Here is a 19,263-nt window from a genome sequence, read left to right on the forward strand (position 1 = left end):
GTAGTTCAGCTTAGGAAAAAATAGTTTGGATCTATGTCCAGCTGCAGCAGCAGCCTGCAGGTTAATATCATCGCCTGAAAGCAAACACCACGTAACTTTTGGTTCGGCATTTTGATAAATATTGATTTAAGTATTTAATCGATAATATAAAATTTTCGAAATTTCAAAATATTTGGTTGCTTGAATCTTCCCTTAAACGCACGCTACTTAGCGAGAATTTTCAAATCGTCTTTGCCATCCCCATTTTTTTCACATAAAAGGCCTTAAGGGCTTAGACGGCGATGGTGCAAAATAGAGAGCGGCTTTGGCGCTAGTATCAATCCTTAAAGCAAAAATCAAGTACTTCAATGTTATGTGGTATTTGCTTAAAATTGCATTCAGCGACCATATTTAATTAAAAATTATTACGTTACAGAAATACTACATAAGTATATTTGGTTTAAAGAAAAATTATTACAGCCTTCAGCCACAAAAATGATAAAGGAAATTAAAAGCTATATAAAAATGTGTCAAAGGCTCTTCCCTCCCCTCTGGACTAATTAGATATATCGTGCTCCTCCTAAGCTTCCCTACTAGATGTTTTCGTTTGATGAAGTTCCCGAAAACTTTAGCCTACAAATTTTGACAAGGGTAGTGGGATAATTATGGGATATACAAATTAAGACGTTTTAAAATGTATCTATTATAGGGAAATTATATTTAATAATTCGTTTAAACCCATCATGAAATGGCTATTTATTTTCGATCGTCCAAGAAAAGAAATATTAAGCGCTCACACTACCAAAAAGGGTTTGCCAAAAATAGTGGACTCGATTCCCAAGAGTTTATATTCGATGCCACTGATGACGAGATAACGGTTAATAATGGTACCGAATTAAATGAACTTAAATTAAATGGGTCGCGATCGAGGTATTCTTCGAACTTTGGCCATGTATCTGAAAAGAATCGAGGTACACAAAAGGAGCAAACTATCCCATATGTTATTCAACCTGATGATACCCTTCAAAACGTCGCTCTCAAGTTTGGTTGTCCTGTAAGTTCAGAATTATCGCAAGGTTTTTTGTTCTGAGTAGTGAAAATTTTATATTTTTTCTAGGTATCAGAGCTTAAACGGGTCAATAATTTAATCAATGATAAGGAATTTTTTGCTCTCCGAAATTTGAAAATTCCCGCAAAAGAGCATAGCATACTCTCTGAAATATTGTGTTCTACTTCAAATGCAGAAAATGAGAGCATGGGTAACACTCAGCGTAAAACATTTCACATCAGTATCAGCCATATGCTTCACGAGGATGACTCAAAAGAAGCACGATGTTTTCTTCAAGATATGGATCGTGATATTCAACGCATAATAGAAAAAACTAACACCAAGCAAACTGGAAGTGACGAACAATTGAATTTAAATGAGCATCGGATACAACCTTTGTGCGACAAAAAGACCAAATACGATGGTGCAAGCTGGGGTATCAGTTGGTGTAGTTTGTTATTAGTTATTGTGATCCTGGGGGTTTTAGCTCCCGCTTTATATGGCATTTACATTGTGACTTCCTTTTCCCATTCGAATAGTACTGAAACGGATCGCAAGTAATCGGAATGTTCCTCTAATGACTTCAATCTAAGCTTTTATTTTTTATAAGATATGGGTGATATTTCTATAAAGTATATATACGACTAATTTTAAAGGTCTTTAAAAGCAGGGATTGATAATTAACAAAATATTTCCCATATTTACGCGATGGGTTGTCAAATGTGCCTAAATTGAAAATACAGGTATGACAATTTTAGAAATTTGCAAATAAAATTTATTAAAACCTTTAAAAAACAAATGTCAAACCATCATTTAAATTTAAAAAAAATAGGAATATAAAGTCAATAAGTAGGCCCGTCATCCAAATTATCATCTTCCTCATCAAGATAGTTTTCTCCATTATCAAAATAATTGGAAGCATAATCTGTTTCCTTAAATTTATAAAAAAAAAATGTAAAGTATTAAAGACCTTACCAATGGATTCTGTGAAGAATTGCCATTTTACATATTTACATACACGGAAATTTACATTTATCCTATTTCGACTATCAATAAATAAACTGTCTTTAATACTCCTCTGTAGAAAGGGAAATGTTTTTTTTTTCATTCATTCCTTAGGTCCAGTAAACTGACTGATGTTTACAAATAAAGGGTCACATATATTCTAGCATTTTCTGTAGCTACTAACTTGAAAATCTGGAACAGGGTTGAAACAAGATTTTGAGATTCAAATTCCCTGTTCTCCCTGACCATTTTAAGAGGTTTTTCCTGACTTTTTAAAGCCAAAATTTTTATTTTATATTTTACTTTTATCAGAAGTTAATAAATTTAAATGGACTTATATGGTAAATCCTATTTTGCGGAAATAATATTTTACATACTTTTGCAAAACTAGTGCAAACTGGCAATTTTCAAGAATAGCGACCCCTCCTATATATTTGTTTCGATTGTGCTATAATATAGAATTTTTCGCAAGGAATCTATTGCCGTTAAAATTATTTTTAGGAAATGAATACTTAAGGAGATATAGTTATATAGATAGATGGCCCGTGACTAAAAAAAGTTATGGGCCATCTATAACGCGACCTAGAGGACAGTACCAAGCCTTATGTATCAAGAATATAATTTTAAATGAACTATATCTCCTCAAGTATTCATTTCCAAAAAATAATTTCTACAATCAAAATAAATATACAGGAGGGGGCGCTTTTCTTGAAAATAGCAGCATTAGCTACGTTCGCACTAGTTTTGCAAAAGTATGCAAAATAATCTTTACGCAAAATAGGACTGCCCTCAGTAAAAAGGTTATTGCAATGTTGAAAAAATTAGCCAAACTTTCAAGGAAATAAATAATAATCATAGAATTTGTCATAGATCTGGAGCAAAATTACCTTAAAGGGAATAGAACCTCCAACGCGTTCTTTATGGAAGACCCCATCAATTTCCTTTATTCCCTTCACAATCAGCGATTATCAGCACCGCAGGTGTGAAAAGTCATGGGAGGCAGCGGACCATATTGGAACCCTCAGAGGGCGACAGAAATACCAGAGGTTATATTCCCTTTAAATAAGTGGAATTCGCAGACTTTTTAAAAAAATCTTAAAATTCCCTGATGTGTGGCAACCCTGTAGAACACCAGTATGGATCTTTAATAATCTGGTTCAAATGACCACTTACCGCAGTTTTTGAATAAATATTTTCTTTTAATAATAAACGACCCTTATTTAAGAGACTGATCTCGAGTCCCATGAGCTAATTGAACACCAACTATTATTGCTGAAATTAAATAGCCAGTAGTAGACTGACTCAAAAATTACCTCTTCCAGCAAATCTTCATCAACCTCGAATTCTTCTTCTTGCTCTTCGTTTTCTTCCTCTAAATTCCTTTTGCTCTCATCTTTATTTTCTTCATCACTCTCCATTTTCTCTACAGCTTCTAAATCCTTCAAAATTTAAAAGTTAGTCACTTTAACATTGCCATTGCTTTAATTTTAAATCAAAAATTTCAAACTAACTTCTAGTTTTTTAGATATTTCTTCTATCTTCTTTTCAGTTACAACACTTTTTGTTTTAGGTTTATTATTGGGCTTTGCTTTAATGACTTTTCTCCTCGTTTTAAATTCTATTTCTTTGGGAAAATAACTAAAATCTAAATGAAATTTTAAAGACATGGTAAGTGGATGTTAATAAATTTGGCATATTTAAGATTCAAGTGAAAAATGTGAACTCCTAATCAGAAGATAATAATATCTCTTTATGAGAGAAGTATTCGTCTAAGATGTCAACATGAAAAATGTACCATTTTGCCGGCTCAAGGATTTTCCAATGGGCACCATTTTCGTTCCAGCATCATGTGATCCACTTAAAATTCAGTGTGTATTACTCCAACTACCAACTTAAAAATCACAATGCTGAGGGATATTTATTTATTTATTATTGTAATCTTCCATATGTAATAGTTTTAGAAAGTCCCTAAACAAGCGTATTTCATCCACATAATTATTTTTAAAAAGTATTTTTGAAAATCAGCGGGAGCCTGAACAGATACATGTTTCATTTTAATAATAATAGCAGTATACAGAGATGAATACTCGTTTCACTACCAAAATTAGCTACCCTTCCGCTAACTGCTTGTCTGAATTTGTCAGAATATCTTTCAATGTCTTTCTTTTCTGATGGTTTTTCTTGGAAGAACTCGGAACTCCTGAAAGCTTGCACCAACTCTTCTTTCAAAGCTACAAGATAATCGGTCTCAGGTCCGGATGTCAAAGGTACTGGTTTAAATTCTAAGTGCTTTAAATGAAAGATAATTTTTTGACTTTTCAAATGAGAAGTTAAAAAAATAGTGGTATTCCTTACAGGGTAAGTTGGTGGAGGTTGTAATGTTGGAGTTGGCAATGATTCCAGCTGCAGCATTTCAACATTAAAGGACAACCCTCTACTACCTCTTCCTCTACCACGTCCAGATGCCATTAGAATTTAAAGTAATATTCTCATTTAATTTCAAATATTAGTATAACTCGACAATGTGAAGAGTCCACCACACTTGATACAATCATGAACTCCGTTCAAGACGCAAGCATGCAAGTCAACAAAACCAATTTCATGCGGTTCAGGATCTGTAAATATACATAATAGAAATAATAATAGATGGCGTCAAGGTTCAAGGTTTAATTGTAACTTGTACATACGTACACCCCTTTGAATCAGGGCGGCATCAACAATTTTTTTTTAATACGTTAACGTAGGCAGCGATAGAAGGCACGCCGGCGTTTCGTCGAAAAAATAACAATTTTCCTTAATTTTCTCCGCTTGGAGGCTGGAGCATGGTAGGAGGGACAAGATTGGTAATGATTTCCTATTAGAATATTTTTTCAAAAGTGAGGGGCAATTTACGGCCCTTTTCATAATTTTAGCGATTTTTTTTTCAACGCTTTAATTTTGATATGCTTTGTAGTAAGTTTCAAGGTTTATTTTAAGCCTAAAGTCATAATTTTATGACAATCTATTTTTAAAATAGACGATAATTTTAAGGCTCGGAAATGGGAATTTCTAATGGCGCGAGATTTGAAAATTTAAAACTGTGAACAAAAAATGAAATATTGAAAAAAACCCAAGTTGGCGTTAATTTTTAACTTAAGTTATTTAATACAATAAAATTTATTATTAACTGTTCCATTTTGTAAATCTACAAATAGAAATAAAATAACTGGGTTATCTTTCCATGAGTTTCCAAATGACCCTATTTTATACAATGAATGGCTTTATGCCATTTCTAGGAAAGATTTTCTACCAAATTTACAGTCTAAATCATCGTCCCTTATTTTGTAGCGTTCATTTTAAAGAAGCAGACTTTCAACAAGGTATTTTCAGAAATTATTAGATATGAAATTCATGATTTAAATAGTTCTTTTTATAAAGTAACGTGGCCTTCTTGTTTCAATGTTGCTCTTACCAAAGATAATTTAAACTCGTACCCTAGATTCGAAATCACTCTCTCGCGCGTTGCCGATAGCGTTTACCCACTTCCCGCCGGAACTCAGAAAAAATTCGCTCCATGGTTTGCGCCTTACCGCAACCACGGCCAACTTCGATCACGCGCTGCCGCGCTATATAGCGTGGCAGCGCATGATCGAAGTTGGCCGTGCCGCAACCGATGGAGCCCGATTTTTCTGAGGTCACGTGCCGGAAAAGGGTAAACGCTTCATAACAAAACCGTCAATGGGAAAGCTCTCAGTATTCGAATCTAGGGTACGAGTTTAAATTATCTTTGCTCTTACGTCAGTCTCTTACTTTGAAAAGTCTACGAGCGCGCGCTCGAGGGGCTGATCACTCCGCGTAATCGGTGTACAGAGCCGTACCTTTGACTGTACAAATGGGATTACGCGTAATCTTTGAAGTCCCTGCCTTTGGCAGTGCTAATCTAAGCGTAATCCGGTGTACAGACTTTCTTAGAGTGGTTAGCCCCTCGCGCGCGCTACACTCGCGAGGAATATAGGTTTTTCCAGGGCGCGTGCAAATCGCTGGTGCGAAGAATGTACTAATAAAGCTGGGTCTTGTGACGTAAGAGCAACATTTTAACAAGTTGGGCAAGACCACTTGTTATTTTATAAAATCAACTATTGCATGAATCTATTTATAGATTCATGCTATAGTATAAATAACTTTCAGGACAGAAAATACGAAAGTTAAGAAAAAATGCAATTCCTTCAATATTTCCAGGCTATCCATCTTACATGCAGCCTAAAGTTATCGTCCAAATTCACCCGCTACTGTACTACTGAAAATGTTACTCCAATTCTACTAAGTTAATTTTATAATCCTTATATTTCGTGGCCACTTAGGAAAACATTTTAACCAGCTAACAAGGAAACTAAGATCTTTTTGAACGCTGTGGTCATCACTTAATCCAATCGGTCCACGAATGCAGGCGTCTTGGCCACCCTTTTCAGCGCCCAAGTGTACTAGATGGGTCATTTCATGACAAATCAACCAATTTTTTTTAATTTGTCCACCCTCCCATCTTAGATTTCATTGAAATTTCGTATATAGGGTACTTTAGTGCCGAAAAGTCGATTTCCAAGTTTTTAGTATTATACGATTAGCCGATTTCGAGATATTCGATACCAAATTTTGGCAAAAATGGTAAAAAATTACGTTGACCCATAAACTAAAATATTTATATTTTTTCAAATAATAGTCCGATTTTAACAGGACCACGTTTATTTTAAAGACATTTGTAGGTTCGTTTTGTAAAAAAAATAATAAAATTCTTTTCGGAACAGTTCCAATATTGAAATACAGTTAAAACATATGACCTTTGACCTTAACCAGTTACTCAATTTTAAAAAAATATTTAATAATTTATTTCGAATTCCCCATATGTGATTTAGTAAAAAAATGCTAAAATCTCAAGGTATTATTTTTAGTTTTCGAGAAAAACAAACTTTTCTCCAGCCCCAATAGCTCTTTCTATAATATAATATAATAATATATATAATAATAATGAATTTATGGTACCGCTGATACCCTTTTATCGTTACTACGTCTAAAAATCGTGTCTCTAAAAAGGCAGTTTGTTCTTTGATCTCATTATTTGAAATATTATCAAAGTTTATGTCTCCAAAGGCATCTTTACAAAAATCAATAAAATATATAACTTTATTTAAGGCAAGAATTTTCTCTTTTACTTTTTCGAGCAATTATAACTGAAACATGTAGACTGTAGTAGCTGCGTGAGATCTTGTGTCACTAATCATACACATATTTATGTGCTTAAGAACCCCTCCAATTTCTTCTCTGTGATATACTACGAACGGATGAATCGTCGCTTGGGTTGTTTCCCAATGGAAACCCTGTATTTCGTCGTGCACAACAAATGAGTAGTTTTCAGCGAAACCCAGGCTGAAGCTCTTATTTCATTTCTTTAGGTATTTCGATTGCGATTTTGCTGTATAATGGTGAAATGTATGCGTGAAAGGACCTTTGCGTTCAAATATGACGACTTGTATAGCTCAAACCTACAGAAGCGTACTTCCCCCTATTTTCTTCTGGTATTATACAGGGTGTCCACTAAAAACCATGGTTCAAGGTCATCGACAATTTCGCAGTAGGTTTCCCCTACATCTTGTATACGACTTGAAAATTTCAAAATCGCACCTAAAACAGATTTTGAGATATTCGCCCTGGTTTATTTTTTAGTGGACACCCTGTATTATAGAAAGAGCTATTGGGGCTGGAGAAAAGTTTATTTTTCTCGAAAACTAAAAATAATACCTTGAGATTTTAGCATTTTTTACTAAATCACATATGGTGAATTCGAAATAAAATATGAAATATTTTTTAAAAATTGAGTAACTGGTTAAGGTCAAAGGTCATATGTTTTAACTGTTTTTTAATATTGGAACTTTTCCGAATAGAATTAAAATTTTTTTTAACAAAACGTACCTACAAATGTCTTTAAAATAAACTTGGTCCGGTTAAAATCGGACTATTATTTGAAAAAATATAAATATTTATGTTTATGGGTCAATGTCATTTTTTACCATTTTTTGCCAAAATTTGGTATCGAATATCTCGAAATCGGCTAATCGTACAATAATGAAATCTAAGATGGGTGGGTGGACACCTCTGGTTGATTTGTCATGGAATGACCCAGATATCTGGTAAAAGTGACCGTAATGTTTTTATCTTCAACATATATTGCCTATGCGACAATGTAAAGATATCTACCGCGGACACTATGATGAGTTTAAAGAATATCTGTCACAATATAACTGATTAACTGGCAATCTGAACTGGCATCGGATGGTGTAGAAACCTGTTGGTCTACCTTTCTGTGTATTATTAATACTGGCATCGAACGTTTTATACCGTTTCGCCATCCTAAACCGAACGACATCGACAATGTAAAACCACTTCCCGGCATCAGTACAATCACGCGAAGGGAAGGCGTTACGTACTCTCCACCCTGGACGATGCGCACACAGTCTGTAAGAAAGCCCGAAACTCGGTCACTAATGCCTCCAGTAATTTTAAGTGCAAGTTTGAACATAAACTAACACACCAAACCCTAAAGCATTCTACAGTCACGTCAATCACCTTCGCAAAACTAAGTTTACAATCACAGAAATGAAGGATCAAGATGGCGCGCCTACTTCCGACCCTTCTGCCATAGCCACTATCCTAAATGATCAATTCATCAGGGTTTCATCTAACTGTTCAACACCGTCCGCAAGTGCAATTGAAGATAATCCAGAACCTAACATTAGTGCTTTTACATGTTCAAACACTGCCGTCTTTAAACAACTGGTCGAGCTAGACCCATGCCAATCTGCAGTTCCCGAAGGACTTCACCCTCTCCTTTTAAAATCTTTAGCTGGCTCAATCACCTCTCCCCTTACTATCGTCATTGAAAAGAGTTTTTCCACTGGTGTTGTTCCTAAACTATGGAAATGTGCAAAATGGCAAATATCACACTTGTTCACAAAAAAAGGAGGACGCAACAACCTTGCCCAATCGACAATACCTGTCACGTGGCACGAATTAGCGAAAGACTGGCAGACGAGTCAGTACGATCACATCTGACCGACACAAATCTTTTCCACTCCTCCCAACATGGTTTTCGCTCTCAACGGTCTTGCGCCTCCAATCTGCTTACGGCTACAAATAACTGAACCGCTTGACTTGATGAGGGCAAACCGGTCGATATCATCTACCTGGACTTCAGTAAGGCCCTCGACACCATCCTTCGCCATAGCCTCTTTGATGCCGTTAGAGGCCCATATGTCACCGGTCTTGCGCTACTCTGGCTCACCAATTTAGTCACAAACCGCAGCCATACCGTCGTCCTCCAACGTCATGGCTCCGATTCTAAGACTCGTCTCAGGGGTGTCAGTTGTAAAATAGTGAGGCACGGTGGAAAATTTCCAACCAACTACGTCACAAGAAAAACCCACGAAGTGTAGTGTGCCCGGCTAATATCCGAAGTTTTTTTTGTTAGAAAAACCCAAAAAGAGGAACTGAGAGGGTGTGTTGATAGATTCGTAAGAGAGAAGTTGGGTGGTTCATTGTCTCCAAATGAGATAGTTTGTGGGTCAAATAATAATAAATCCAGGACATGACTCTATGCGAAAAATCCGTCCAACAGCGCTAACACCCGATCACTATTGCCCCCCTATTGGGGAAAACGCGCGATTGCGGACCTACATCATTTTGGTTGCAAATTTTTTGGGGACAGTTTTCAAAATACACGTGGTCGTCGTAGTAAATATAGGTTAAAGGTTTAAAGTTTTTTTTTATTTGCGGTCTAAAAGACAACCTTTTGTAACAGGGCGGCTCACGAAGAGCTCAGCGATTACATCTTAAAAGTATTTATATCAATATACATAATACATCAAGGCTTGATATATAAAAACTATTACTTTTTTGTTATTAATATTTTTTTACAATGACTATATTGAGAATACTAAAATATATAAAGAAACAAAACACTATTTGACTAGTCGTGTACTATCACGTTTTTTAGCTTGCCACTGACTGAGGATTGCTGAAATAATTTTTGGTGGCCAGTCACTATTCCCCAAACCCAAAAGTTGATGTATTGTTTTATCTTCGTTTTGCAACCTCCAAGCACTATATTCTCTGGTAACCGTTGCACGAAAATCCATTATCACATGTCTAACGTCTTCTACATCGGCTTGGCATAAATGGCATTGTGAGGAGGCTCCCATCAATGCATACTGTCCCGCGCTGGTCAGTAGTGAGCCGGTTCTGGCCTGGAAAAGAAGATCTCCGCTCCAAGATCCATTATAACAGTTCTCCTTTATCAGCGGCGTATTAATCATTAGGCACAGTAGGCACGTGCCTAGGGCGCCACTTTTCCAGGGGCGCCAATATTCTGATATCGTTTTTCCATTTTCTCAAACGTTTTGTTCAAAATTAGACAGACTAATGTAGTAAAACGAAGAAACTGTAAAACAGGTCACATTTAATCATTCTTCCGCGAATTTATTAAAAATATCGCTGAAATATCGTCACATTGGACGGACAGTAATCTTGTTGCACAATTATCCAAACGCTAAAAAATACGATAATGGTCCGATCCAAGGTTAAGGTTCTCCGTTGAAGGGAAATCAAACTATAGTAGATACTTAAAAGTTAGTAAGTTATATTTTTTAAATGGTTTTTGATTTTCAAAACAAAACCTGAAATCAACAGCTAGTTTGGATTTGGGGCGATAAAATTTTATGTGCCTAGGGGCGCCGTCAGTGTTAATCCGCCCCTGTCCTTTATAGGTTTATTCTTTGCATTATAGAAAAAGAGGCTTTAACTTCAATCTCCACTTACCTTCTGCCAGAGTATTTGCTTCACGTATGACTGTTGCAGCCCATTCTTTATCATCTTTACACCCCCTCTTTGTGTTTTGATACCGAATATGTGGTCTAATTGTGTCACTCGTTTCGTCCATTGAGTTGGGAATATTAATCTAGAGGTCCAATCAAAACGTCGGATTTCAGTATTACGCGAAACAAGTTTTAAAAAAAATAAGAATACTGCCGTCTGCTCCCGAATAACGAGAAAACTTTATCATTCTACCCGTGGCCCCGTCTATATCTCAATGGTTCGTTCAAATAAGACGCGTTTTCCGGCAAAATGTTTTTTTTTTTCAAAAATAATGGATGGCGGCACGGGTCCCTTGGATTGAGAGTATAATTTCATAGTTTTTAGTTAATTCTATGCGTTATTGATGTCACCAACATGTTAGATTACGGAAGTAAGGGAATGTGGATCTAAGAAAAACATGTCACCACAAGTGGAGTCAAAGAGCTAGAAATCAGCTAAGCCTGATTATTCTATTGGTAGTCAACAATTATTTATTTTTAAACTTCCATTGGCACATTCTAAATTTTACAACTTGGGGGAGCAGACGAAAATTTCTTAGCGCCATCTTGTTATCTCGCGGATAAAATAAATTTAGCAGTGCCACCAATAATTTCAATAAATGGGAGGAGTTGGTTCTCCTTATCTTTGGTCCATGGCTCCTCTCACTTCTAGGTTAAAACAAAGATTATATAGTTACTCCGTACCATAGATTCGAATTCTGATAGCTTTCTGATTGACCGTTTTGTAACGAAACGTTTACCCACTTACGGTCGCAGTATTGTCCTATCACGACCAACTTTGATGACTTAATTTGTTGTTGCGTGAACAGCGCATCATCAAAGTTGGCCGTGGTCTGTTGTTGGAGCTAAATTTTTCTGGGGTACGAAGTTTATATTATCTTTGGCTGAAATATCAAAAGTGTAAGTAAATTGAAGTATACTTGTGTTGTAATTATTGATATTAAGAGGTACCTTACGTCTATAATTTATTACTTTCTATAAGTGTGTCGAATAGTTGAAATAATTACCGATAGCTACGTTAAATGTTATACACTTATGTAGGTTAATGTTAAAATTCGTGAACAGAAAAAACTATTTCAAAAAGGTTTTATTCAGAATAACAGTACTATAGGCATTGAAATAATCTTTTTATATGGAAAAATGGAATGTTAATTAAAGCGTATTTGATAGGCCTATGAACATTCCAATTAATATAATAAAAAAGGGGAATTTGAAATTTATTTACAAATGACACTATATAATCGTATAAATCCTTTAGTATTGTACTCATCTATTATGGAATATTTACGCATTAACAATAAATATAGGAGTAATTCTTTGGCAACATTTCATAATTTTTATTTTCTAAGGTATAGTTTCTACGAGGGAAAAATACGTTACCGATACCGCTTAATAATGGGTTTTAAATTTTTTAAGAAACAAACAATAAAAATAAAAGAAAAACATAGCAGAAATAATATCCGAAATTTAAATCATTTGAAGTTCTAACAAATTATTATAATAAATCTTGATTAAAGGGAGGAATTTACTACGAAAAATGCCCGTCGAATTTTTGGGAAAAGTTTGGTTTTTAAAAAAAATCATGGCCACAACGAATATCACAGGTTACGCACCAGGGGAAGTTGATAAAAAATAATTATGGGCCTAAAAGACAAGTAAAGGAATGTAGTTACAAATTTTTAGCTCCTCAGTATACCATTACATCAATACTTGTCTTTGAAATTATCCTAAAAAAACATCTGTACTTCATTTACAGGTCAACAAAAGTGGCGTGGGGAAAATTACGTTGCCGAATCTGCTTAAACTGCACAGTGACACTGTAGAAATGGGGGAACTATGGCATGATCTAGCTCAGAGAAAGTCCACCAAGGCGCTGTCGTACAACGCCTACTAGCTTCAGAGTCAGGGATCTGTTTAAGCAGTTTCTGCCGCTTAGTTGTCGCCTTCCACTTTTGGTGCCATTTAAGGAGATCGGACGCCTTCCTACTGTTACTGTAGCAGATGACGATTGACTAGATCTTCTCTTAGACATTCACCGACTTTGAAATACAATTATATCAAGAATCAATTCACGTACCTAAGAATATGGATCATTAGACTCGTATACTTCGTAGCGACAGTTCGTCTGTAGTTTTAAGTCATAAAAGGTAAAGGCGTTCGTATGTGTAAAAGAATTGTGAAATTTAAAAGTAGACGAATTTTCGCTAGAGGGTTTGCCAGAGTGTGGTTTCGAATCTTTTGCGTTTCCATATTCTTAGCTACCATTAATTAATTCTTGCTTATCTCTATTTCCTGTTCACATTTATTAGTTCCGGACAAGACGTCCGCTGTGATGTCCTCGAGTCTACCTTCGCGAGAATGAAGCGGACGAATTCATGCTATTTTGTACCTACGCTTAATTATATCCTAAAATGAAGTAAAAACTATTCTCCAGTCGTTTTGGGATCGTCTGTCCGTATAAAATAAGCGACTTTTTCTAAAGGCACGGAATAATTGTGATGCCAACGTCCTCCTCGGAACGTCTGAGCCTGGTTTTCGTCCTTCCAGAAACCTTGGGGAAGATACACCTCCCTAAATCTCTTCCCGTGTTCCGTGACGGGGGCCACTATGATTTCGTTTCCAACCGCGAATTGATTCTCCAGTTCGTACGTCGTGGGGTCGTCGGGAGCTAGCCACCACAGAGGTCTCACGATAGGCGCTCCGGTCGCCAGGAATTCTTGCAAGCATCTCTGGATGACGGGAAGTACTTTCTTCTTGCGGGTTTGCAAAAGGACTTTGGCCACTTTAATTTCCCTCAACCCGTAGTCCGCCGGTGGTACGGAGAACTGGACCACTGGTAAGAAGACCACCATCTCGAGCCAACGGAGGTAGAGCTCGTTGTCGGGAAGGGTTTGATTACCGAGAATTTCATCACCACCCACGGAACCGGGATTGACTAAGGGGTATCCCAATAGACCTAGATTGAGCACTGTTGGAATGACCGACTGAAGACCGCGCGACGAATCCCAACTGGACGTTCTGGGCGCCAGACGAACGAACGACAACTTGTTTTGGGACTTGAAACCGAACGAGAGGCCAGTGATAGCGCCCACGCTTGAAGCGGCGTCGGCGTAATGATGAAGGAACTCGTCCGGGTTGACCGAAGAGTGGTTGAAGTGGTAGGCGTGAGGCAAAAACGAGGACTGCCCGCCCAAGAAAAAGAATCCGTCGATATTGTACTTGGCCTTCAAATTACGAAGCGCGTTCACGAACCACTCGGATGACGCGTTTTTGGTCAAATCGATGATGGCGCAAATAGAGTTCGAATCGGGCCATCGAGTCAGCAGGGGAACGCGCAGTTGAGCGTCAGAAACGAGGTAGTTACCAGCCGTCGCGTTCGGGAACGTGTCTGAATCCAGACAGACGTAGGGATGCACCGTCACCAGGATCTTGAAACCTTTGTTCTGCAAGACGCGCAAAATGTCCAAAGGCGCCGGAATGTTCGCGGGTTTGAACTCCAAATCGCCCAATTTGTTCTGCCAACTGGCGTCGAAGAAGATGAACGGTCCGTTGTCTTCGAAACCGTGCGCTTTAATGTCGTGGGAGAAGTTCTGTAAGGCTCCTTGCGTCATGGCGTTCTGCAGACGAGGCCACGTCGACCATAAAGGCGCTTGCATGAATTCGGTGGTGCTCAGGTTACTGGGTAGAGTCGCGAATTGTTTCAGCATCGCTTCGTGCACCACTTTGGTGTCCGGTCCGGTGCAGATAGTGTACTCCAGAGTCGGTAGAGCGCCGCGGGAGGGGGACGTGTACGGAAATTCGTCGAAATGCGACTCGAAACACAAACGATTGTCGCCAGTCGCGTTGAGACTGACGAACAAAGGCACGTACGATTCGACTCGGATGCCGATACCGGTCGACGATAACCAGTACCTTTCTAAGATACCACCGAAGTCCGACTTGCGCAGGTCTCCGGTCACCATGGGTTGTAACTTGAGCTTGGTGTTCCGGAAAGGCCACGAGGCGTTACGCAGTTCCCCCATTCCGTACCAATGAGCGCCCGTTAAGTTGAAACAGTCCTTGAGGACGGTGCCTTTCTCCAAACTCTCCCAGTGCACCGTGTAACAGCTGACGTTGGTCTCGTGCGCGACGTTAATTTGAAGCCTGGCTCGGTACTTCCATTCCATGCAGATGTTGGGGCCAGTTATATGCCTCAGTTGCTCGCAATCGTAGGGGGACAACTCGGGCGGAATGTGAAGACCGACGACACCCGTCAACAATTCCTCGCCGTCGTCGCGAAGAAAGTTGAGGATCCGCTTCGTCTCCAGGAAGTGAATCTTGTCCCCGATCATCAGGTGGAACATCTGCTTCTGGTAGAGGTACCACGTAAAAGTCACTGTGGATACGATGACGGAAAACAACAGAAGCAACACCAGACGAAATCGAAATTCGGGTGTTCGGCTGTGTTGAACCACGGCGTTTACTTTTGCAGCCTGTCATAAAATTCGAGTCGATTAGAGTTAGAAAAAAATATAACATCTTCGCTTACGTTATTCTATCAAGACAATAGGCGCTTCAATAAACCGATTGGGTGCTTGCTCGTAGCGTCGTAGCCATACGTTGTTATTCATATACATCACAGTTCACGAGGCAAAACGCCATACGATCCCGCGAAATAATAATGGCCGACCTATTCGCGTTACCATGGAAACGAACTCGAGCAAGCTACGAATTCAGCAAGAGCCCGAACCGGGCCGTCGGCAAACTACTTTTTATATGGTCCTTGCCGTTTGGTCTTCAAAGGGTGCCATAAATAAGGGCTGGTTTCCCAAAAGGAAAGAATACCGCGAAAGGCCAGCGTCGCGTCGATGGGAAAAAAATGTGTTTGGCCTAACCCTAGAAAATAAAGAATAATCGATTTATCGTCTTGGGGTTCGTTATTCCTATTAACTTCAGGTAATACGATTAAAATAGATATTAAACAACGCGTGCCCCTAGATTAGCACCATGAGATGCATATTATGTCAAAGCTAGAGTTTCTGCTCCTCTTGTATTTTTCTATGCCCAATGTTTTTTTTTTTGCGTCGACGCTCGCCTTGGTGACGTTTTTGCCCACTGAGAAATGAAAACCAGCTTTATGGGTAAAATTATATAAAATATCGGCTTGAGTTTGGATTACAGTTGGCGTCTTTGGCTACCAAGGCTAATATGGCAACAAGACTAAGCGACCATATTTTGAAGCGTTTCTAGCCCATTTCGCCGAATACTCCGCTACTCCGCAATTGATAGAATAAAGTAGAACAAAAAATACAAAATTATCTATTTACTCCCGACTGCAGATTTTTCCTAATCTTATCCGTGGTCGTTGGTCTCGGTTTCTGAGGCGGCGTCCAAGTGGACTCTTCCAGGGATATTTTCAGGGCCGGTTTCACCTTCCTAGTCGTGGACGGCGTGCTTTTGGGGGAATCTCTGGGAGTTGTGTTCCTGGAAGACTGCAGGCTGGTAGCGGATGGGAATGACGCCAGGCTGCCATCCGGGTTCTGCGGATACGGCGGAGGGGCATGGTCCAAGTGGATTTCTTCGGAAACTGAGTCGCCGTGCTGGTTCCTGTTGTTGCCGGCCGCCGCTAACGCGATCAGGTCCTCCGTGCTGGCGTTGGATCGCATCTCCATTTTCTTCTCTGTTTTGAGGAACCAAAAACGTTAAAATGAGACTTCTACTAACGAATGTCCGGACAAGGAAGAACTAGATTTGGCGCGTCACGACGTCAGTCCTGCCAAATCGCTATTAAATTGCAGGTTTCGCTCTCAACAATACGCGCGGTTTCTCTGAATTTTTATATCTTCTTATTCAATAAAAAAAAAGGCTTAACACCCCCTGAAACGTATTAGTTACGCAATTCGGGTTTTCCTCTTCTAGACAGCACTCGATAATGCCCAAAAAATTGGGCCTTGGTAAAACGAGTTTCTGTCTGACGATATAGCTATAAACTATCGAATTCTTTTCATTTGATTCTTCCCCTTAATTTCCCTATTTACGCGTTGTAAAAAATGCATTCGCCGAGAATCTTGGAGATCTACCAGCCCAGCCGTAAATATATTTATTGTTTTTCCCTCGTTCTGAAAGATGGCGCGGAGTTGGCGGTGCTGAGGCGTCAGTCGAGAGTTTTAAAATAAGAAACAGGATATTCCATTACAATAAAAAGAAGTAGAGGCTTTTCGGGGTTTTCTATAGCGTATTATGTTTTTTTCGCGCTGTTTCGAATAGCGAGAATAATATTTAACCTCAAAAACGTAAAATGGCCCGGAAAACGGATAATAGCGACATCCGTTAAGTCATACATTCCCGATAGCCCCCCCCCAACGGGCTAACACTTTTTCTACCCTTTGATACAAGTGCCTCAAATGTGACGAGTTACATTGGTAATCTGGCCTTTAATCGCGGGTAATTCGGCATTTAATTGTAATTCATTCTTAATCATTGCAAACACGTTATACTCTTCAGGCAGAAAGGGAAACGAACAACACCACTCACAATTTAATAATTTATAATCAATCACGAGCTAAAATTTTAATCACGATTTATTCCAATTCGGTGTTTAGCCAAGTGAATCATCATGATTTCGCCGATAAAATCAGATGTACTACCTTTCGTGATTTCGCCGATAAAATCAGATGTACTACCTTTCGTGATTTCGCCGATAAAATCAGATGTACTACCTTTCGTGATTTCGCCGATAAAATCAGATGTACTACCTTTCGTGATTTCGCCGATAAAATCAGATGTACTACCTTTCGTGATTTCGCCGATAAAATCAGATGTACTACCTTTCGTGATTTCGCCGATAAAATCAGATGTAATACCTTTCATGAATTCACCGATTAAATCATCGCTTAATCAGATAAGATCCATTTCATTATTATACCATTTAAAATGCATATTTAATCGGATAATGAAATGGTTTATACCAAATAAATCATCATTTAATTATATATTATCCATTTCACGATTTAAAAAATTAAATCCAGATTTAATCCGATTCCAATTATCATGGCAGTGTTCTGTTACCTATATAAAAGCGGCAAATATTTTATAGATTTTTTTACAATTTTGCAAAAAGATTACAACACCAGCCGGTAATTTAAAAACAGATTATTACAACTACGGACGTGATTGGCAATCTGAAAATTTCACATAACGAAGCGCGCGAGCGACCTTGAATGAAATTACGCTATCTATAGCGAAAAGCAGCTCAGTTATTAAAAACATATCAGGCTCGAGTTTAATATTTATCCGTTTTTGTAAAATTTTGCAATAATACTCACTATGTTGCATAAGGAACAACAGAGACTGTTCACTGTGACGTTTTTTAAATGTATTACTCCTTTGAGGAGGTTTATGTGGCACCGAATTGCACCTGTGATCCCTGAGTCCATCCACGGAGATTTCCGCGACTTGGTCATTGATTTGCACCTTAATTTCGGGGAAAGGGGTTACCGGCGGAACAGACGGTTTCACTTCACACGCCTCGTCCGTAAAATTAGCTCCCAGATTATCCATTTTGTAAAGATTAACTTTAACACGAAATCAACGCCGTCAAAATATTCCAGCGCTTCTACTGACGGAATTCACGCAAATTTCATCTCAGTCTCGCAAGATCCATCACTCGAATAAAAGCCCACCGAAACTAACGAAAAGTCGTGATGTTTGAACGCGCAAATGACGCAATTGACTTCTTTTAGAAAACGAAGAATTTATTGTTCGAAGCAGTTTCTAAAAACCTCGAACGTGTCTAAGAACGCTAAATTTCGCTGAATATGCGACTTCTCAACATCGTAAATAGAATAAATTCGTAGAAATTAACTTCGTTGTTCTCGCGTCTACAGTTTTCATCTCCGTCTATACTCGCAACAACCATCGCAATGGTCGAATGAAGTTACGGACAAGGTTATTTCCTGGCAAGGTCGTCAACTAGCCGGTTACGGGTACTTGGACGCTATTGTTTACCTCTTTTCGCGCTTGGCCGGCGCACTGTCTTTTGATCTTTCTAACGAGGGGTCAAAGGAAGATTGCATCTTCCCTTTCAAAACAATTTCGCGTTTTCCTCTTTAGGTACCTGTAAACCCCACACCAAGAATGTACGCGTTTATTTGTAGAAGTTCTTGGCCAGCACCATGGTCTAGGTGTCCCGCGGCACGAGAGGGGAGCGAGGAAACACGTCATCGGCGTGCGCTTCAGTCGCGTCGGAAGACGTCACTTATACGGGACCAATGAGATAGCGGACTGATTTGATTGACGGTTGAGGGGAGGAGCTAGCTGTTGGAGCGTAAGGTGGATTGGCAGCGACGCTAT

General features: G+C 38.6%; 3 protein-coding genes across 6 annotated transcripts in view; 1 reads left to right on the plus strand and 2 right to left on the minus strand.

Moving 5' to 3' along the window:
* Positions 1 to 506: 506 nt before the first annotated feature.
* On the plus strand, positions 507 to 1,826 carry LOC149921387 (lysM and putative peptidoglycan-binding domain-containing protein 3-like). The gene is made up of 2 exons (XM_090163660.1): positions 507 to 1,033; positions 1,097 to 1,826. The coding sequence occupies exons 1-2, from the start codon at positions 728 to 730 to the stop codon at positions 1,586 to 1,588; spliced, it is 798 nt and encodes a 265-aa protein (XP_090019786.1). The 5' UTR covers positions 507 to 727; the 3' UTR covers positions 1,589 to 1,826.
* On the minus strand, positions 1,780 to 4,867 carry LOC149921388 (DNA-directed RNA polymerase III subunit RPC7-like). The gene is made up of 6 exons (XM_090163661.1): positions 4,720 to 4,867; positions 4,388 to 4,647; positions 4,132 to 4,321; positions 3,544 to 3,677; positions 3,346 to 3,471; positions 1,780 to 1,959 (listed from the first exon to the last, which is right to left on the minus strand). The coding sequence occupies exons 2-6, from the start codon at positions 4,499 to 4,501 to the stop codon at positions 1,870 to 1,872; spliced, it is 654 nt and encodes a 217-aa protein (XP_090019787.1). The 5' UTR covers positions 4,502 to 4,647; positions 4,720 to 4,867; the 3' UTR covers positions 1,780 to 1,869.
* A 7,157-nt stretch (positions 4,868 to 12,024) lies between these two features.
* The window catches only part of LOC149921389 (alpha-galactosidase MYORG), a 41,492-nt gene continuing 34,253 nt past the window's right edge, over positions 12,025 to 19,263 (minus strand). For 2 of the 4 annotated variants that reach the window (XM_090162487.1, XM_090162486.1), the window contains exons 2-3: positions 16,239 to 16,591; positions 12,026 to 15,404 (exon numbers count right to left, since the gene is read on the minus strand). In XM_090162487.1, the coding sequence (XP_090018613.1) occupies positions 13,356 to 15,404; positions 16,239 to 16,591 (2,402 nt within the window). In that variant the 3' untranslated portion in view covers positions 12,026 to 13,355. Of the gene's footprint in view, positions 15,405 to 16,238; positions 16,592 to 18,236; positions 18,704 to 19,263 lie in introns of those variants that run through there. The other 2 variants (XM_090162484.1, XM_090162485.1) reach the window with 2 other exon arrangements.

This window comes from Leiobunum rupestre, chromosome 11 (assembly GCF_980474605.1).
Source record: "Leiobunum rupestre chromosome 11, qqLeiRupe1.1.hap1, whole genome shotgun sequence".
Classification (NCBI taxonomy): Eukaryota; Metazoa; Arthropoda; class Arachnida; order Opiliones; family Sclerosomatidae; genus Leiobunum; species Leiobunum rupestre.